The sequence below is a fragment of the Manihot esculenta genome, chromosome 12 (assembly GCF_001659605.2).
Source record: "Manihot esculenta cultivar AM560-2 chromosome 12, M.esculenta_v8, whole genome shotgun sequence".
Taxonomy (NCBI): Eukaryota; Viridiplantae; Streptophyta; class Magnoliopsida; order Malpighiales; family Euphorbiaceae; genus Manihot; species Manihot esculenta.
The window spans coordinates 6767854-6787137 of record NC_035172.2 but is presented as its reverse complement, the minus strand read 5'-3'; the positions used below and the strand labels follow the sequence as shown (position 1 = coordinate 6787137).

The 19284-nt window shown below is 31.3% G+C and overlaps 1 protein-coding gene across 1 annotated transcript; it reads left to right on the top strand.

Annotated features, from left to right (window-relative positions):
• Positions 1-12449: 12449 nt before the first annotated feature.
• LOC110628487 (indole-3-glycerol phosphate synthase, chloroplastic) lies at positions 12450-18800 on the top strand. The gene is made up of 10 exons (XM_043948986.1): positions 12450-12731; positions 12832-13092; positions 13180-13356; positions 15173-15247; positions 15395-15439; positions 15541-15705; positions 17244-17322; positions 17481-17563; positions 17710-17778; positions 18377-18800. Exons 1-10 carry the CDS (start codon positions 12600-12602, stop codon positions 18458-18460), a joined length of 1170 nt encoding a protein of 389 aa, XP_043804921.1. The 5' UTR covers positions 12450-12599; the 3' UTR covers positions 18461-18800.
• Positions 18801-19284: the final 484 nt, after the last annotated feature.

Here is a 19284-nt window from a genome sequence, read left to right as displayed (position 1 = left end):
TACTGTAATTTCTTTTCAATTATTTATTGGCACAATGAACTGACTTTTATTCCCATCTAGAAAGACCCATAAACGTGTATATAAAGGAATGCAAAATCAATAAACATTCATTTCTTCATAAATATATTATTTTGGCTAACCATACACGCATATATGACACAAAAAATCCTTGATTTTACTAATTGTATAATTATATTTCTAAACTAAATATTTATGATTAGGACATGCATTTTGCCTCATAACATAAATAATAATTATTAATTACTAGTAGGGAGTGACAAATTAGCATCTAAATCTTTATTTACTTCTCCTTATATAGAAATGACTGTCCTATCTCTCAACAAACTCACAAACCCATAGAAACGTATGAGAAATATTTATCTGGATCTGATCTATCCTAGATCAAGGCATTTTCAATGAACAAGAAAGTGGGATTCTCAATGAAAAATAGATTAAACCCACCCCAATATCTTTTAAATCTATGGTGGACTAGATCCACCTAAAAATTTTCTATAATCAAATATTTTTAGTAATTGTCAATTGCCAACAAAGATTGACAACATACCTTCTATATTCTATCTCCATCATACAAAATACATCATAGTAATTTTAGTAACGGTTAAACACCAATGATAATTAATAACTTACCTTTTAATCTTGATCATTTTATCCACTAAAAAAAGTTGAATATTGATCTCCATTTTTTTTATTTGTACAGTTATTTAGCACATCTATCCTTGTGGGTGCATGACTTACAAGCTCTATAAGTTTTCAAATGTTAAATAGTTATATTTTATAAAATTTAAGTGTTAAATAATTATATTTTATAGATATAATCACAAAAAACATTTTTTCTTTTTCTTATTTTAGTAATTGCACTATATTCCTTTTAGTTTCACCAATTAAACTTTATATTTTTATATTCATTTCAATTACACCATGATGTTATATTTTCTATTAAAGACTAACGAAATTGTTATATCATCACCACATCATTCTACCATATTAGTAAAATTTAGAGTGCAATTGATTAAAATTAAAGTTCAGGATGAAATTATAAATTTTTTAAAAGTCAAATTTTTTTAGGTAATTTCTCCTAAAATTTAGAATTTATAATATTAAAAAATAATTTATATTACTATTATAATTTTTATAGTTTTATCAATTATTTAGTAAACTAATTTATCTTAATTTAATCCGAATTGATTCACTTCTTAAATAGTTTGTTTGAAATTCACACAAAGTATTACTATAGTTTATAATAAAAAAATATGATTAATAATATAGTTGATTTTTTAAAAAAATACTATTTAAAAGAGTTATTAAAAGAAAAATTGTTATACTATTTTATTATTTTATATTTTCAAAATAATAAAATTATTTTTTTAAATAATAAAATAGTATGTTGTTCTTTTTTTCTCAAGAGGTCTTACTATTAGAATATTTATATATTTTTATTTAAAATTATTAAATATATGATCTGGTGTTAGTTTCACTAAATAAGGTATTTTACGCCAATACCACAAGGCGGATATCCACTAAGCAAGCCACAAGGCGGAAATTCGCAGGTCACATGTATGGATGTTAGTCCCAATTAATTAAGGCATTTTATGCCGACACGACAAAGCGGGTACCCGCCAAACACACGACCAGACGTTGGTCCCATTAACTAAAATATTTTATGCCTAAACTACAATGCAGATATCCGTCAAGCACATGACTGGGTGTTAGTCCCGTTAACTAAGGCATTTTATGCCCAAACCACAAAGCAAGTATCTGCCAAGAAAGGACCGGATGTTAGTTCCGGTAACTAAGACATTTTATGCCTAAAACCACAAGGTGAGTATTTGCCAATCACAGGTGTAAATCCCGATTAATAAAAATCGCAAAGGTATTTCACACTTAGGCCATAAGGTGAGTATCTACTAAGCACATGACTAGATGTCAGTCCCGATTAATAAAAATTGCAAAGGCATTTCACACCCAGGCCACAAGGCGAGTATCCGCCAGGCTAACAATCGGGTGCCAATCTCGATTAATAAAATTCTTAAGTCATTATCGTGATCGGGTGTTAAGTTCGATTTACTATTTTTTTCAAGTTATTTATTCCATAGTTACGAGGAGGACATCCGCTAGATAAGTCAGGAGGCGGATGTTAAGTCTCATTAAAAAGTTTAATTTATTTTATAGCAAAAAGCAAAGGCTGCCAGGTGCTTGATTAGGTGTCAACCCCACTTAGCAATTTTAAAAAATTATTTGACGATAGTTGAACGAAGGTTATGATCGAGTATCGATCATATAAACACTTTGTAAAAATAATGACAAAATATAATGAAAAGATTTTTCATTCATTAAAAAGGAGTATAACAGGGCAGGAGGGACATCATCAGTCACCTCCTCCCGAACTTCTGTTATAGGTTCATCTATTACTATTACAATAGAGGCCGAGACAACAAGATTGTCTTCAATTGTCCTCTTTTCGTCCTGCTTATCCTTGTCCTCATCCCCCTCATCTAGAAAGATGTTGTCAATTTAGGAGAAGTCCTCTACAGGAAAATGCTTGGCGAGTTCTTTCTTGATAGAATCATGCCCTTGTACGAACATCTCTCCGCCCCGAGCCACCGTTTCCTCAAGCTTAGCTTTCAATTTAGCCACTCTAGAGGTGGTAGCCCGGACCTTCTCTGCTTGAGACTGCAGTTCTTGCACTTGGCATTTGAGAGTAACCACCTGGTCCTCGGCAGATTTAGCCTGGTTCTTAGAGGCCAACTTTGAAGTATTAGCCTTGTCTAGGTCTGCTTGGAGTTTATCAACGGACTCCAGTGTCTCCTTTATTGTACCCTCCACTTCCTCAACTCGAGCCTTCAGCCTCAAGCATTCCTTTTGCAGGAGACATTTGTCTGTCTCTTGGGTGCCGAACTCTCGCCTCAAAGCCTTGTTACGCTCATTGGCCATGTAGGCACAGAGTGCACTCTCCATTGTGGTGGAGTGGATAATGTTATCATAAAGATCGTCTGTCTCGACATCATTCAACCAATGACAATCTCTAGGCCTTAGGGCATTTTTAGCTATAAGGATTGGTAGTTGGGGTTTCTCGACAACTGCTTTGCCTTTACAAGCAGTGCATGCTACCTCGGCAAACTTATTTTGTGACTGGCTATATTTGCATAAAATACAAGGTGAGTAAATAAGGCAGTTTGAAATATAAAAAGAGTTGGAAAGAGAAATACTCTGCTCGCTAGCCAGGGAGGTGCTTTCTCCAAGGTAGGGAAGGCTGGACGGGTGAGGAGCCCATGCCTGACTCGTCTGGAGATGGCTCTGCCAGGATAAAACGGTGTTCCTCAATACCATGGTGATGTCTATCTTTTGGGATGTGGCTATCATCTGGAGAAAGTTTAAAGCCTCTTCCTCACTCCTCTGTGGCTGGACCCTATCCTTTCTCAACTCCACATATACATTTCAGCTCGTGTGAAGGGGACCAAAATCCCCAGACACTTGGTGGTAGAGAATGAAAAATTTATTCTTTCAGCGTTTCAAAGATGAGGGGATCCGATCAAAGAGTGTTTAACGTTTTCTCCTGCTAAAGAACCAGAACTCCTCATTCTTTCATGTATCCAGCTGGTACATTTGGGAGAAAAGCGCAATGCTCGGCTATATATTATTATTAAATAAACGAATTGAAAGGCCACAAGATCCTCCAGCTGTAGGGGTGCAGTTGGGTGACTGACAACTTATGAAATAAAAGGACCTTAGTAAAAAATGGATCCATGGAGAACCGAAGACCCGTCTTCAGTTGCTCTTCGTAGACCATGATGATATCCTCCTTAGAGATCTGGTCATCTACGCGAATGCTCGGAGATGGAGCAAAGACACAAAAGATTTCTCGAGAGATGTGGTATTGATCGTGTAAGCAGTCTATGTCCTTCTTAGTTAGTAAGGGATGTTGTTAACCAGGGGGCTTTCATTCTCATGGATTGCCCTTAGTGGAATGATAGGTGCTGGAGCGCGAATAGGGCCGTCGGAGGAGGAGCTTGAGGCGAACTTCCACCAGAAAAAGAAGAAGAAGAAGAAGAAGTATTCCTATTCATTTCTATAAAAGGGAAAGCAAATAGGAATTACTTTGAAACAAGGAAGTGTGAATGAAAAAGAAAAGTGGTTGAGTTTTTTCTAAAGTGCAAATATTATTTGTGAGCAAAAGTGGTATTTGGAGGAGATGAAAGGTTTTTATACGGTGTCTTCGTCGGCAAGTTTTGAATACAACTCGAGAAATAAGACAATCATCATTTATGTGCAGGAGCACGTAAAGTGATGCGAATATGGAAAACCAATCTAAAGAAAACACATGTCCTAAATCGTGAAGATAATTGTCACCTTCAAATCTGAAAAATTGAAAACCAACGGAGTACTTCTGATATAGCACAACAATCGTCTAAAGTAGGCCATAAGCTAGTACTTGAAAATATGGCTATGTGATAAGGGTCTGATCAGATAATACTCGATTCCACTAACAAAAAAGAAAACCTGAACACCGTAGGTCTCAACTCTTCGTCAACCCTCACTCTCTCAACTGCAGGGCGAGACTCCATGGAAAGTTACTATTAGAAAATGCAATCTAACATATCCTCATTTCACCTCACTTATAAGCACGGCTCTATATCCACTAACCAGTACTAATTAGATTTAACTATTTAATTATTAAATTTACAATAACTTCTATTATTATTATATCTATTAAATAATTTTATAATATTTTATTTTATTATAAAATAAATTTTAATTTATACACCAATGTCATATATATTATAAAGATATAATAAAAAGTTTTCATCTATTTTAGTAATATTTTTTACTCTTTTTCTCTACAAACACTATTTCGTTATAATATTTATAAAATGTAAATACGATATTTTATATTACTATAAAATATAATAAATATAAAAAAATTGCAACGACCTGCGAATTGCAAAATGTTTATCATTACATCTTTATTTAAATTTCATTTGATACCTAAACATAATAAAAGTATAACTATAATTAATCTCTTAAATATTAGTCAATAAAATGCAAATATCTAATATGAGATTATTAGTGTAATTTTATAAAAGTATATTAATTTTTATAATTTTATTTATTAAAGTAATTATATTAATGAAATTTTAATAACTTCACATGATTACTTCATATAAAATTAATATTTAAAAAATAATTATTATATATCATGTGTGTTCTACTATATTATTATGCACTTGATAGAAAATGTTATCAGTTGACTCTGCCATGTTCATGATTACCGTATAAGATATATTAATTATAAGGAGAAATGAAAAAAACATGATATTTACGTTATTTTACAATTTAATTTAAATATTTAATTTTTTATTATTAATTAGTATAATATTTATATTTTAGTGTAATTTTAGTTAATTTTTAAAAAAATTAAAAAATAAGAGTTCAAATAAAATATTTTTATTATTTTTTAAATATAAATTAATTTTAAATATAAAAATAATATTAACTCATATTTAATTATAATTAAATGATATATTTAATTTTAAAGATAATAGTAATATAACAATTAATATAAAATTATATTATTATTAGTTATTTTATATTATTTTAAATTAAATAATATATTTATTATAAAATATTTATAATTATTATTATAAAATAAAATTTATAAGCGTTTGAAAATGTAAATTGTATATTTAATCATTAAATTACTTATTTTTATTTCTAAAAAAGCTTTTTAAATTTAAAAAAATAAAATTTTTATTCTAAATAAAAAATTTAATAGAAAAAATAAATTAAATTAAATTGAATATTATGAAATCTTTAATTCAAACAATGGGCATATGATAAATATTATTATCAGAAAAGAAAATCTTTTTTAGGAGAAAAAGTAATTGTTATTAAAGTCTATTCATAATTTATATCTATTTTTTATTATTTAATTATTTATTTCGTCCATTAGGAATTTTCACTTCTATAAGCTTATATCTTTAATACTTTACCATTCATCATAATTTACATTTGATTTTTATCATTAAATCATTTATTTTATCACAAAAGTTTATATTTTTAATTACAAATTTATTATTTCATCACTAAATATTATTTATTTAGTGATGTCAATACAAGTGTAATTATTTTGTGATATTTTTAATGACGTTGGAGTGTTAGCATTAGTTTTAAATTTTCATTATATTATTTTTTTAAAAAATTATTATTTAGTCTTTATATTACGGAAAAACTCATTAGTTAGTTTATTAATTTTAAAAAATTGTATTAAAATATTATGATATTTTAAAAAGTTTGCTAGTTAATTTTTTCTTTAATTTTAGCCATTAAATATTACAAAAAGTCTAAAATATTTTTGATACGGAATAACTAATTAGTAATTTTTTTAAAAATATATGGGATTAATTAATAAATTTTTTAATATAATAGAGATTAAATAGTAAAATATTTAATAATAAAATTAACAGATGAATTAAGTAGTAGACTTTTTAAAATATTAGGAATATTTTAATGTATTTTTTAAAATTGAGGAATTAATTACTAAATTTTTCTATATTATAAAAATTGAGTAGTAATTTTTCATAATTTTTTTTTATTATTAAAACGTCATTATAAATGACAAATTTATCTACTTATTGTAATAACTTAATTATTTAACGACTAAAAATTCAAAATTCAAAAACTGTGACAAAATTTAAGCGCCATGTTCCTCTTTAATTATGGTGTCCTAACAAATTGTTGCTATTTTTTATTAATTTATTATATCTTCCAAAAACTATTTTGTAGCTCTAGTTGTTCCATCGCATCAAGCCCTTGAGAAATGGACGCATGGAGTTCGCATAATAAAAAAAAGTAGGAGAATTTCTTAGAGCTATCTAACAAAGATTAAACTATAACTGAGGTTCAACCATCATTGTCCGAGGTCTCTAATTATTACTGCATGCAGGTCAGTGTCTTTTGAAGCTCAACTTTCAGTTCATTAACTCTGTCAGTGGTAGTTTGACTTTTTTGAGCATGTGATTGCAGCTCTTAGATTTATCGTTGAAGGTTAGCCACATGATCGTCAGCAGTCTTGGTGTGATTTTCAAGAGTGAACTTTGTAGCATTTGCCTCATCCAAGTTCATCTGGAACTTGTCTACAGACTCTAGAGTTTCTTTCATGGTGTTCTCCACCTTAGACACCTGAGCCTTTAGTCTTGAATACTATTTTTGAAAGAGGTTTTTATCCATCTTTTGCGCCCCAAACTCTCTCCTTAGGCTTTTGTTGCGCTCCTTGGCTAGGTAGTCAAATAGAGCACACTCAATGGCCGAATGGAGTAAGTTGTCGTATAAGTCATCCATCACAACAGCTCCGAGCCTCTGATGATCTCTAGGTTGTATAGCGTTCTTCACCATGAGGAGGGATAATCTAGGCTCCTCAAGGAGAGAATCAACCTGGGTTAGCACCATGTCAAGGTGTTGGATACTTCGAGGCCAAGGAGCCCCTGTACTAGCCTCTTCATAGCTTTGTGGAAGGGGATGACTGGGAGAAGGAGGAGTGCTCCTGAACGAAGACTCGGGCTGAGTATTTGAAGGCCCGGTCGCAGTAGGAGGAGGAGGAAGAGGAGGCAAAATAATAATCTCTTCTGCCCGTTGTGCCCGTTTTGAAGGAGGATCCAAGGTACCCATAATGGACTTTCCTTTTTGAGCAGCACGAGCTATCTCTGCAATCTTGCTCTTCCCCTTACCGCCATATCTGCATAAAATGGAGAGTGGATAAGTAAAATAGTGTAAAGGTAAAAGTGGTTAAAAGGTAAAATAACCTGCTTTGCAGAAGAAAGTAGTGTCATCCGAAGGTCCCATTGACCGGGTGACCATTGCAACTGAGCCTGTTCTGCATGGTATTGGCTTTGCTATGATAGGATGGCATTTCTCATGGGCACATTTATGTCCATTTTGTGGGCTAAGGCCATCTTTTGTAGGAAGTCCAAAGTCTCTTCCTCATCCCTGTGCGATCGGACTCCATCCTTTTGAAGTTATACAAAAACATTTTGTTGTCCCTTGAAGCAAACCCAAGAGGGAAGGGGTAAATTGGGTTTATAAAAAATTAAAAGCTAAAAACACAAATTAAGGGATTAAAAGGAAAGATAAAGTGATAATGAACGCAAAGATTTATAGACGTTTAGCTATCTCAAGCCTATATCCTCTCCTTAAGGCCTTCATTGAGAGTTCAACTCTACTATCAAATCTTATTTAGGTGAAGACTAAAATCTTTTACAATTCTAGAGCACAACCCTTACTCTTTTCAATTCTCTTTTTCTCACAAGAGCAATTCTTTGCTCAAAATCACACCCATTATAATAAATTTACTCAACAACCTTCACTCAATCTCAAAATACAAACCAATTACAACTTAAAGAAAACTTTCAAGAAATTAATATTATGGCTCAAGGTTTAGAGAGAGAGTGTGTGAAAAACTTGAATCTTAATAAATGTGTGCTTAGATAGTTGTTGTAACTTTTTTCAGATAAAAAACACATTATATTTATATAGTTATTAGGGATGTATTAAATGCAAATAGAGTCGTTGTGTATTGAAATAGCCATTGTTTCTAGCTAAGAAAAACTCAGGTTCGACAGCCTAATGTTAAAGTTCGGCGGCCAAACCTTTGGAGGTAAAAATACAATTTTTTGAAAACAGACTTTCGGCGGCCTAAAGTCCCAATGTTCGACGGCCGAACATTGAAAGTTTTGCCTCTACTTCTCCACTTTCAGAAGCCTAACATTGACTTTAGGGACACAAAATATTTCATTAAATCTTTAAAAAACCATAACTTAGGCTATAAAACTCCAATTTTCAATCCGTTTGAATCATTGTAACCTATATTTTAAGATATTTTAGATTGATAAAAAATAATTTCAAAAGCACTCCATTTAAAATTTTTTATTCTGGTCCCTTAAAGAGTTATGGAGCAAAAACTTAAGTTACAAACTTTCAATTTTTATTCTATTTAAATTTTTGTAACCTATAATTTGAAATCTCTTGTTTGATATAAAAATATTTTTAAAAAGGCTCCATACGTCAAATTTCATTTTTGTTCCCAAAAATAATTTTCTTAAAGAGTTGGCCATATTGATAAGATTTAGAATTAAAAAAAAACAAAGAACATGAACCAACACAATTAATTAATTGAAATTCACAATTCATAAAGTAAAAATTATGTTTTAGTTCTTTTCTTGTAGTATACTTCCATTTTTGGCACCTTTTATTCATGAAAATGAAGCAATTCTATTTATTTAAATAAGGGACATACAAGCTCACAAACTAAAATTCTTGTAGTATACTTCAACGTTTCAAGGAAGAGGAGATCTGGTCGAAGAGGTTCTAGCACTTCTTCTCGTTGAAGAACTAAAATTTCTTATTCTTTTGAGTTTCCATTTGGTATAGTTGGGAAAAGAGAGCAACACTCAGCTCAATGTTGTTATTAAAGCATACAAAACGGAAGGCCACAAGAATAAAGTTGGACGATTGATAGTTTATGGAATCTGAGTACTTCAATGAAAAACGGGTCAATTGGGAACCGAAGACTCACCTTGAACTATTCCTTATATACCATGATGGTATCTTCAGCAGGGATTTGGTCATCAATACAAACATTCAAATTAGGAGCATAAATTCAAAAGATTTCTCGAGAGATCTGGTAGTGATCGTGAAGACAATTTATGTACTATCTGTGCTAACCAGTAGGGTGTCATTGTCATGGACCGCCCTCAATGGAACTATGTGAGCCAAAGCAAAGATGGAGCCGCCAGAGGAAGAGCTGGAGGTTGAGCTACTACTAAAAAAAGAAGATGAAGAAGACCTATTCATCTTTAGAGAATGGAAGATGACAAGAAGAAATTACCTTTGAAAAATATGAATAAGAGGACCGAGTGTTCGAGCCTTTTTAGAGAAGAAGGAAATAATTGAGAGCAAAAGTGGTAATTGTAGGAGAAATGGAGATTTCATATTGTTGTTTCGATGGCTGGTTTAAATGCAGTTCGAGAAGCAAAGCAAGACATCATTTATCACTAGTACAGGCAACATGGGTATGGAGAACTAATTCGGGCATGTCACGTGTCCAAAACCATAGAACACAGTTATAAACTTCAAAATTTGAAGAGTTGAAGATCGATGAGGAGATTTCTGATATGACACAATTTGGGCCTAAAGTATGCCATCGTTGTCACCATACGACAGAGTCACGTGACAAAATCCTAATAACCCGTGACACTTAGCCATTCAAGTCTCGCCCATAAGAAAGAAGACCCAGTCATTATGATAGTCAATATTCAAAATGATAGAAGACTTGCCCCATATTGGTTGAGCCTCTCATGACATCTAAGTTACCATTAAAGGATATTATATAACAGATTTTCATTACATTTATAATTATGAAATCTTTTATCCACTAGCTGATACTAGCTGATTTTCAGGAAAGTCGCTAACCTTATCTTTTTACAGTATAACAGCAAAGTATACACAGAATTTAAGGTACGCATTATTACACACTCCTCTTAAGCTCAAGCAATCTACTTACACTCACCCTCTCATCGAAGTTGCTGCTCATAAGTGCCAACCACCTCACATTCCTTTTTTGCAGGTTGAGAGATCATGTTCAGCATCTTTTCGGTCATATTACTATGTAAAAGTATTTTAGATAAATTCTTGTAAGTTTTTCTAAAATTAAGCCTATTAATTATTTTTATTGGTTTGGATAAATAAATTTTAAACGATAAATATTGTGTGACGAAAGTAATATGTATTTATATTTTAAAGAAATCATAATTTTAGTTCATATTTTAATTTTTGTCAAATTAAATATTTTTATCTAATTTTCTAATAAATAATTATAATAACCTTGGAGATATACTATTTTTTAACATTAAACTATATCAAAATTAACACTTGTTTCTCTTAAATTTTTGAAAAATTAATGATTTTAATTTCTGTGTTTTGATTTTATGAAATAAACAGAAGGTTTTAGATATGGTGTGAACTTTCATTTTAATAGATAAAATTTAAAAAAAAAACTGTTTTTTTTCAAGAATAAATAAAAAAAATACTAATGTCAATATAATTCAACAATAAAAAAATAATTTATCCTAATTTTAAAGTTAAATTAAAGTTTGCTGTACCTGCTGAATGAAATAAATAAATAAATAAAATGAGGTCTTTTCTTTTATCAATTACTGGACATTATCTGCCTGTTAAAATTCATTTGTTTGGTCGATTACTTTTTCTTTGTTTTTTAAAAAATTAAATCCACTTTTTTATTATAAAAAAATAAAATTATTTTTCCAACTCAATTTAATTATTTTCTTGAAAAATAAACATTTTAGTCCACCTTTAATTCCAAGTGTTAGCTCATTTTCTTTGACAATTACCACCATAGATTGGATTGGAGGAGGACAAATTTTAGGCTTACCCTTCAAAATCAATACAACCAACACATGGGCTGCAAAGCCTTTTATTAATTATATATATGCGGGGAGATGTCAAAGCAAAGTGTATTAGTCTCTCCTTAACTATTATTTATATTATTTGTTGTTTATAATTTTAATTATAAATATTTATATTATTTAATTTTTTAATTAATAAATAGTAATATTTTAATTGAATAATTTTAAAATAAATATAAAATAATAAATTTTTTAAAAATTTAGAAATCACATAATAACTTTTATAAAAAAATATTTGACAAAAGCAGCGACGGAAGTGTTCATCTCACTAGAGATCATAGGCTCATAGCCTTCAAAAAAATAAAAAATTATCTTTTAATTAATACATAAAATTAAAAAATCATATCTACATATGAAAATTTATCCATATTTTTTCACAGCAGTTTTAAAAATAATGTCGAAAAAAATCAAAATAAATTTACAAAATTTTTAATATTAAATTTGTTTATTTTAATAAATTTAAAGATTTAAGTGGGAGATTTTATTTGGTAACAGTTTAAAAGATATTTCATTTATTTTTAAAGACTTCAAAAATCTTTTTTCTCTAAAAATTATTTATATAATTTCTTTCAAGTAAATATATTTCATAATATTCATATTTCTAATATAGAAGTTAATTTTAAAATATAAATTATTTTTAGAATAAAAAATTATAAAAAAATATTTTTTAAAATAGAAATTATTTTTTCCAAAGAGTTAATTTTTATATGATTTTATAATAAATTAATTTTTTTAAAAATAAATTATACCAAATCAGGAATTACCAACATAAAAAAAAGGGGGGGAAAAAGTAAAAAAAAATATTATTTTAATGGAAACAAACTAAAAAAATATTATTTTAATGGAAACAAACTAAGGAAAATAATTTAATTAAATTAATAAAATTTCAATTGTCCAATCCATAATTTCTTTGTTAGGCAGCTATTTTTTTTTTTTCCATATAAATGTCTGCATAAACGCACAATCCATGTGAATCCTTGGTGTCAAACGTGGCAGGAGAAGGCCTGTGCATATTCCAAATCCACACCAACCATCCTCCGCTTTCAGCTTCAAAACACTCCAGACGCTGCACAAACGTCTCTGCTGCGAAATCCCCGTTGAAGAATGGAGGGATTGGTTTCAACTAGGGTTTCCCTCAGGACTACTCTCTGTCACAGACCAAAGTTCTCAATCAGACGCCCAATGGACTTCCCTAAACTGAATCGTTTATCTGTTGCTTCAATTCGAGCTCAACAGGTATGCTTACGGACATTTGTTTCATTTCTCAATTCTTGTGTTTTTTTTCCCCTTTAGAAAGAGTCTGTAGGTTTTTTTTATAACTGATTGGTTTTTGTAGCCGGAGACCAAGGAGGGTGCGGTTACGGTGTCCGCCGTGAGGGAGGAGCAGGCAAATACCCTCCAAGTGAAGGAGTGGGAAGTGGATATGCTCCAAAACGAGGTGGCTGCTAGCCAGGGGATTAGAATTAGGAGGAGGCCGCCAACGGGGCCGCCTTTGCACTATGTTGGACCTTTTGAATTTCGCATACAGAACGAGGGTAATACCCCCAGGAACATCCTCGAGGAAATCATATGGCACAAGGACACTGAAGTCTCCCAAGTAATTCTTCCAGACTTTTTTTTTTATATTTTTTCTGGGAGAGCTGCTTGATGTTGATTGATTCTTATTTGTTCATTTTTGTTGCAGTTAAAAGAGAGAAGGCCTCTCTTCCAGCTGAAGAAATCTCTCGAGAATGCTCCTCCTCCGAGAGATTTTATTGGTGCTCTCAAGGAAGCTAATCTTCGAACTGGACTTCCAGGGTTGATTGCTGAAGTGAAGAAGGCTTCTCCAAGCAGAGGAATCCTAAGAGAGGACTTTGATCCAGTAAATATACCTTTTTTTTTTTTAATTTGTTTCCTCATGCAATTGCATTTTTTTATCATGTTTTTGGGCTAAATTTGATATCTTGGGTGTTCCACAGGAACTTGAACCCAACCAATCTTTAAGCTTTACAGGCATATAGGCATAGGCATAATTTTACTCTCACTTGCTCACATTATTCTCATACCCAATAAATTCTTGTTCTGGAAACATTTTGGGCTGTTTCTTAATTCTTTCCCTTGTTGATCGGTTTGTGCTTTTCTTGCCATTTTGTTTCTCAATGGCTTATGATTTTCCTTATCTGTATCATGTTTACTTCACCTTACTTAGTATCCATGAGGCCTTTCAAACACATTACAGAAATTATCTGGCTCTGTATGGTGATGCAAAGACTTTCTTACTGAACGTGGAAACTTTAAATTTGAGTTTTTTTGTTTGCACCTCTTCCCCTCAAATCCTTAGCAACAGCCCCCTCCCCTCACCCTCCCCTAACATGCAAACACACAAAGACCCTAGATTATGGCCTTGATATCATTCATTTCCATCCATACTCATATCTTGGCTTTATTAAGTTGGATGCTCAAGCACTGCAACTGGCTTCAGGAACCTGGAGTATTAATAGCCTTAAATTAGGGCTCTTGTCTATGAGTATGCCACTTGCATGGTTCATAATATGCATGTATATATATATATATATAAATGTCCCCGAATAATTTATTTTAGAATAAATTACACTTTAGTATCTGAATTTTAGTATAATTAATAGATTGAGCCCTGTATTTTTTAAATCGAACACTTAAGTCACTCTTTAATCAGTCCATCCAAATTAGAGGTCTCTCCATCCATTTTTGCCGTTAAAAGTGTGAAAATGTCTTTATTACCCTCCTTAAATGGATAATTACACTTGAGTCTTTGAGTTATAACATAATTAATAGATAGTTCTCTGTATTTTTAAAATCGTACATTTAAATCCCTCTATGATTAGTCCATTATCATCTATTATAATTTAAACTTTTTGATCCTTCATTTTTTATTTAAAAGAACACTTAAGTCCCCATTAAATTTTATGTATAATATCTCATTTAATTAATATTTAACATTTTTTTTTAATTTCCATTTATTAAAATACTTCAATACTTATAATTTCAAAATTTTCAGAAAATATTTACAATTTCAGCTATTTTAAGTGGTACCAAGTAACTTTTAAGTAGGTTATAAACTTTTATAAAGAGTATTTTAGGAAGAAATTATAATTCTGAAAAAAATTTGACTACCTACTAGTTTTAAACTAATGTCTGTAGCGAAAAAATTATAATTTTAGACGGATTAAATATAGAGAGATTTAATAATTTAGTTTAAAAAATATAATGATTGATTTGTCAATTACCCTAAAACTTAGGGATCAAAGTGTAGTTTACACAATATAAAATTCTCAACTATATTGAGAAGGATTTAAGTATTTATAAGGGCATTTTAGGTATTTGAAATGTTTATTTTCCATTTGACCGGTTGACTAACGGAATTATGGATGGAAGGACCTCCAATTTGGATGGAACGATTATATAGGGATTTAAGTGTTCGATTTTAAAAATACAGGGACCGATCTATTAATTATGTTAAAACTCAGGTACTACAATGTAATTTACCGTTTATTTTATTGCAATGCTGCCTCTTTTCCAATCAAGTCTTCTGTACTGAAATCTCATACCAGAAGTTAAACCGTTTATTTTGCATTTGGCTTTGCTGGGTGTTCATCATTAAGTTCTTTTTCTTTTAAGTTATGTTATTTCACCTTATATACAATTGTTTCTCATAATAGGTTGAAATTGCCCAAGCTTATGAGAGAGGTGGTGCTGCATGTCTCAGTGTTTTGACTGATGAAAAGTTTTTTAAGGTACACATGCCATCTCCTGGATATTATTTTCTTGTGCATGCATGACAGTTTTCTTTTCTTTTCATTTTATTTGTGGAATATGCAGAGAACATAGCTAATTCAATTTGGTAGCTTTTGTTGACTTGCTTTTGTTTTTTATGAATTAAGGGGAGCTTTGAAAATCTGGAGTTAATAAGGAAGTCAGGAGTAAAGGTCTGAATTTTATTGGTGCTATTTGTGTATAATTTGTTTCTAATTCTTTTTGTTTTGATGGCAATCCTAAAATATAATCCTAATGCTATCAAATGATGCAGTGCCCATTACTGTGCAAAGAATTTGTTATAGATGCATGGCAGATCTACAATGCACGAGCTAAAGGTGCAGATGCTATTCTTTTAATTGCTGCCGTTTTGCCTGATCTTGACATCAGATACATGGTCAAAATCTGCAAAATGCTTGGGTTGGCAGCACTTGTTGAGGTTTGAACAATGCTTCCTTTATCATCATTAAATTTGTCATTTTTGTAAAACATATTTAGAGTTGCTTATCTTTTCGTTCCTTTATTTTACTTTAATTTTATTGTGAACTTTGTGCTCTTTACCAAGACTGGGCTTCTGTTTCATGTTTAACTTCTTGAGCTTTTTTTCAATATCTGTCTAATTAAACTGGATTGTTGTTATTAGTTTTTATTAAAATGTTTGGGAAATTTAAACTGTGTTCCAGTTAAAAAAAAAAAAACAGAACTTTTCTGGATCTCATAAGCCCATGTGTTTTTGTGTAAGAACAATTGATACCTATGATGACTATTTTTCAACTAAAATTGTCATGTATGAGGAACTCTGCATATGGAAAATTGTCACCTGATGGTGATTTCATTGCTGATGCAACTGTTCAACCCACTTCAAGTTGGTCTTTTGCATTGTAATCCTAGTAAGTGCGTGCATGTTTCCTGTTGGACAAAGAAGTTAGCTCTAACGGCAAAAGTTACTTGTCATTTTGCTAAAAATATTCCTTAATGAATCCAAAAGACCATACCTCTTATTCTGTAAATAGATTGACAATCACTTCATCTTGTTAATATTTTCTCAAAGATTCTCCAGATCCAAGTTCCACTGTTCTAGAAATGAGATGGGACAGTTGTTGGTTGCCATTTATACTGTTCAGAGGAATTGCTATGCATGTACATGGCAGGCAAACATCACAACCCAAATTGTCACTTGGGTGATTGTTGCTGGGAATCATCATCGTGCTAGGAGCTTTTTTTGCAAAATCTTGTCATTCCTAATTAATGGTCTCAAATGCCTTGTGATCTGTTGATTGGCTGGATCTATGGGCTCCAGCCAACACTGCGCGGCAAAAATTACTGATGTAGAATAAGCTTTGATACTGTATTGATGTAGAACCAGGGGAACCAAGGGATGAGAAACAGATTCTCAAAGAGTAGAAAAACACATTCTTTAGAGAAACACATTCTCAGATAAAGAAAACTCAAATTCTCTAATCTTCTTAGTTGTCTTCAATAATATCTTAATAATTTCTCTAATAAAATACCTGGAATCCTTAAATGAGAAAATTCTACTACTATAATATTATCCTACTGCTGTTAGGATTTGGAATCCTTAAATGATAAAATTCTAATCAAATATTAATTAGGGATCTTAAACCAATACAAGGTAGAAATACTAAAAAAGATGAAATTTGAGTGTTCGTATCAATACCCTAGATTTGATTCATCATTTTGAGAATTCAATTTCATATCCCAAGCTGTTAAAAGGATAAAAAGGATGACAATTACTGATTACAGAATTTTAAAATGAAGCCCTGACTTTTTGCTCTTTTATATTGGCATAGCTAGTTTGTGTTGGTATTTAGTATCACAATATTTCATTCATCAGTTTTACTTAGTTTGTGGCTCCTCTCATTTTTCCTTCTTCCATTATGACAAGTTTATTTCGTCACTGAAATAAGATAACAATTTTTTGACTGCCTTACTGCTGCTTCTGCTGTTCATTTGCAGGTGCACGATGAGAGGGAGATGGATCGTGTACTTGGAATAGAGGGAATTGAGCTAATTGGTATCAACAATCGTAATCTTGGTAAGCTTTTCCTTCTCCTGTAAATTGGCTTTGTTATGGAAGTGGTGATCCCCAACACAGACTTTTCAAAATTTATGAATTCTATATCTCACCCATGTATAGCTCCCATATAAACTATAAAATTTACCAGCAACTTATTTTATTCTGCTTGCACTCAGAAACATTTGAAGTTGATATCAGCAACACAAGGAAGCTTCTTGAAGGAGAGCGAGGTCAACTTATCCAACAAAAAGGCATAATTGTACGTGTCTTATAGGGTCTTCACCAACATAGATGTTCTATTCCTATGCATATCACCTTCCCGTGGTTAGAGCAGCAATATGCCTTTAAATGCTCGCATCATCTCATTGACTGCCGTTTCGGTTTTTTTCTTGTTGGATTTTTCAGGTTGTTGGGGAATCTGGGCTATTTACTCCTGATGATATTGCTTATGTACAAGAAGCTGGTGTGAAAGCGGTAAGCTCACAAATTGAAAATCTTACTTGGCTAGATGAGTTTGTTATGCAGCAGGATTCTCCACTCCAGAAAAGAGCAGAATGAGAGAGCACTACAATAAAAAGATCGAAGATTTCTATTAGATTCTTGAGATTGATTACAAATGCCAGTATATTCTCAGGGTACCTCTATTTACACAGCTACACTGATTCAACTAGCAACTCTTCCCGCCACACACTAACAAATTCCCAGCTGACTCTACTACCGCTGCTAACTTCCATATTATTCCTTTATTACAATTTTAACCCCAAGAGACCCTCTATTTTATCTTCAATACCCTTTATTCTCCTTATCATAACCAGAGTCCTGATCATTGTTGCTAGTAGAAGCACTGGATCACTCATTTGAAACCAAAATGCATTTCATTGCCCATTCATGCTCTTTGGTGACAACGTATGAATTTGAACTGATAGTATTATCTATCCAAACCTCAACTGCAGAAATTTTGATACTATTTTGCATGAACGTAATAGTGAACTATAAAATCTGTGCTGCAAAAATTTACATGCATTTCCGGTGTTTTTGTACGGAACACTTTTAATTTTCTGTTGTATTGCAGGTTTTGGTTGGGGAGTCGATTGTGAAACAAAATGACCCTGCCAAGGGAATAACTGGACTTTTTGGTAAAGAAATTTCATCATGAGTTGAAACTAGGAAGTTTAAACAGAGCAGCCTTACTGTGACCAGCATAGAGTTGAAGCCAAATTCAGGCGCCCGTTCATTTGGGTTCCTGCATCTTTGTTTCCCGTCCTTCCCCTTAAATTTGAAATCTCCAAAAGATATATGATAAGCAGGCATTCCTATCTAAACTCGGAAAACGAGTTACTGATGCTAAATGTACTAAAATCCATTCCCCATGTTTGGAATATGTTTTTTGAAATATAATTTAGACATAATTATGTAAATATTTATTTGAATTCTTATGTTATAAATCATCTATCCCAAACTAAGCATTGTAGTGAAATAATTTTATATTTTAAACATATGTTATGTGGATAAGTTGATCTGTATTTATTATATTCATAATTACATTTCCTATCAGTGAGAATAGGAATATTATTATTTGGTTGTGAGATAGGAAACACATTAGTTAGTTTATATGTTTTGAAAATAAGTTTAAAATGTAGTAGATATTTTTATGAAACTGAATTTTTTATAAATATTTTAAGGTTATTGGGATGACTATGTAGTATATTTTAAAAATATATATATATATAGAGGTTATGTAGTAAATTTTTAAAATATATTTTTTTTTAATTTGAAAGAAAACTTTTTAAGTTTTTTTTTATAATACTGCTTTTTTAATTAATAATTTTAATTAATAGTTGAAAAAGCAAAGAAGATAAACGATGAATTTCATACTGTTGATTTGCAATAAATGAGAGTTAATTTGATCTTTACAATATTACTTCTTAAACATAGATTTCATGCCAATGTGAAAGGAAAATTTAAAAGGTAATGAGCTCA

Coding starts and splice junctions, on each gene's coding strand:
- LOC110628487 (XM_043948986.1), top strand. CDS start 12,600: ATGGAGGGATTGGTTTCAACTAGGGTTTCCCTCAGGACTACTCTCTGT. Junction 13,357..15,172: donor TAAGAGAGGACTTTGATCCA/GTAAATATACCT, acceptor TTCTCATAATAG/GTTGAAATTGCCCAAGCTTA. Junction 17,779..18,376: donor AAGAAGCTGGTGTGAAAGCG/GTAAGCTCACAA, acceptor GTTGTATTGCAG/GTTTTGGTTGGGGAGTCGAT.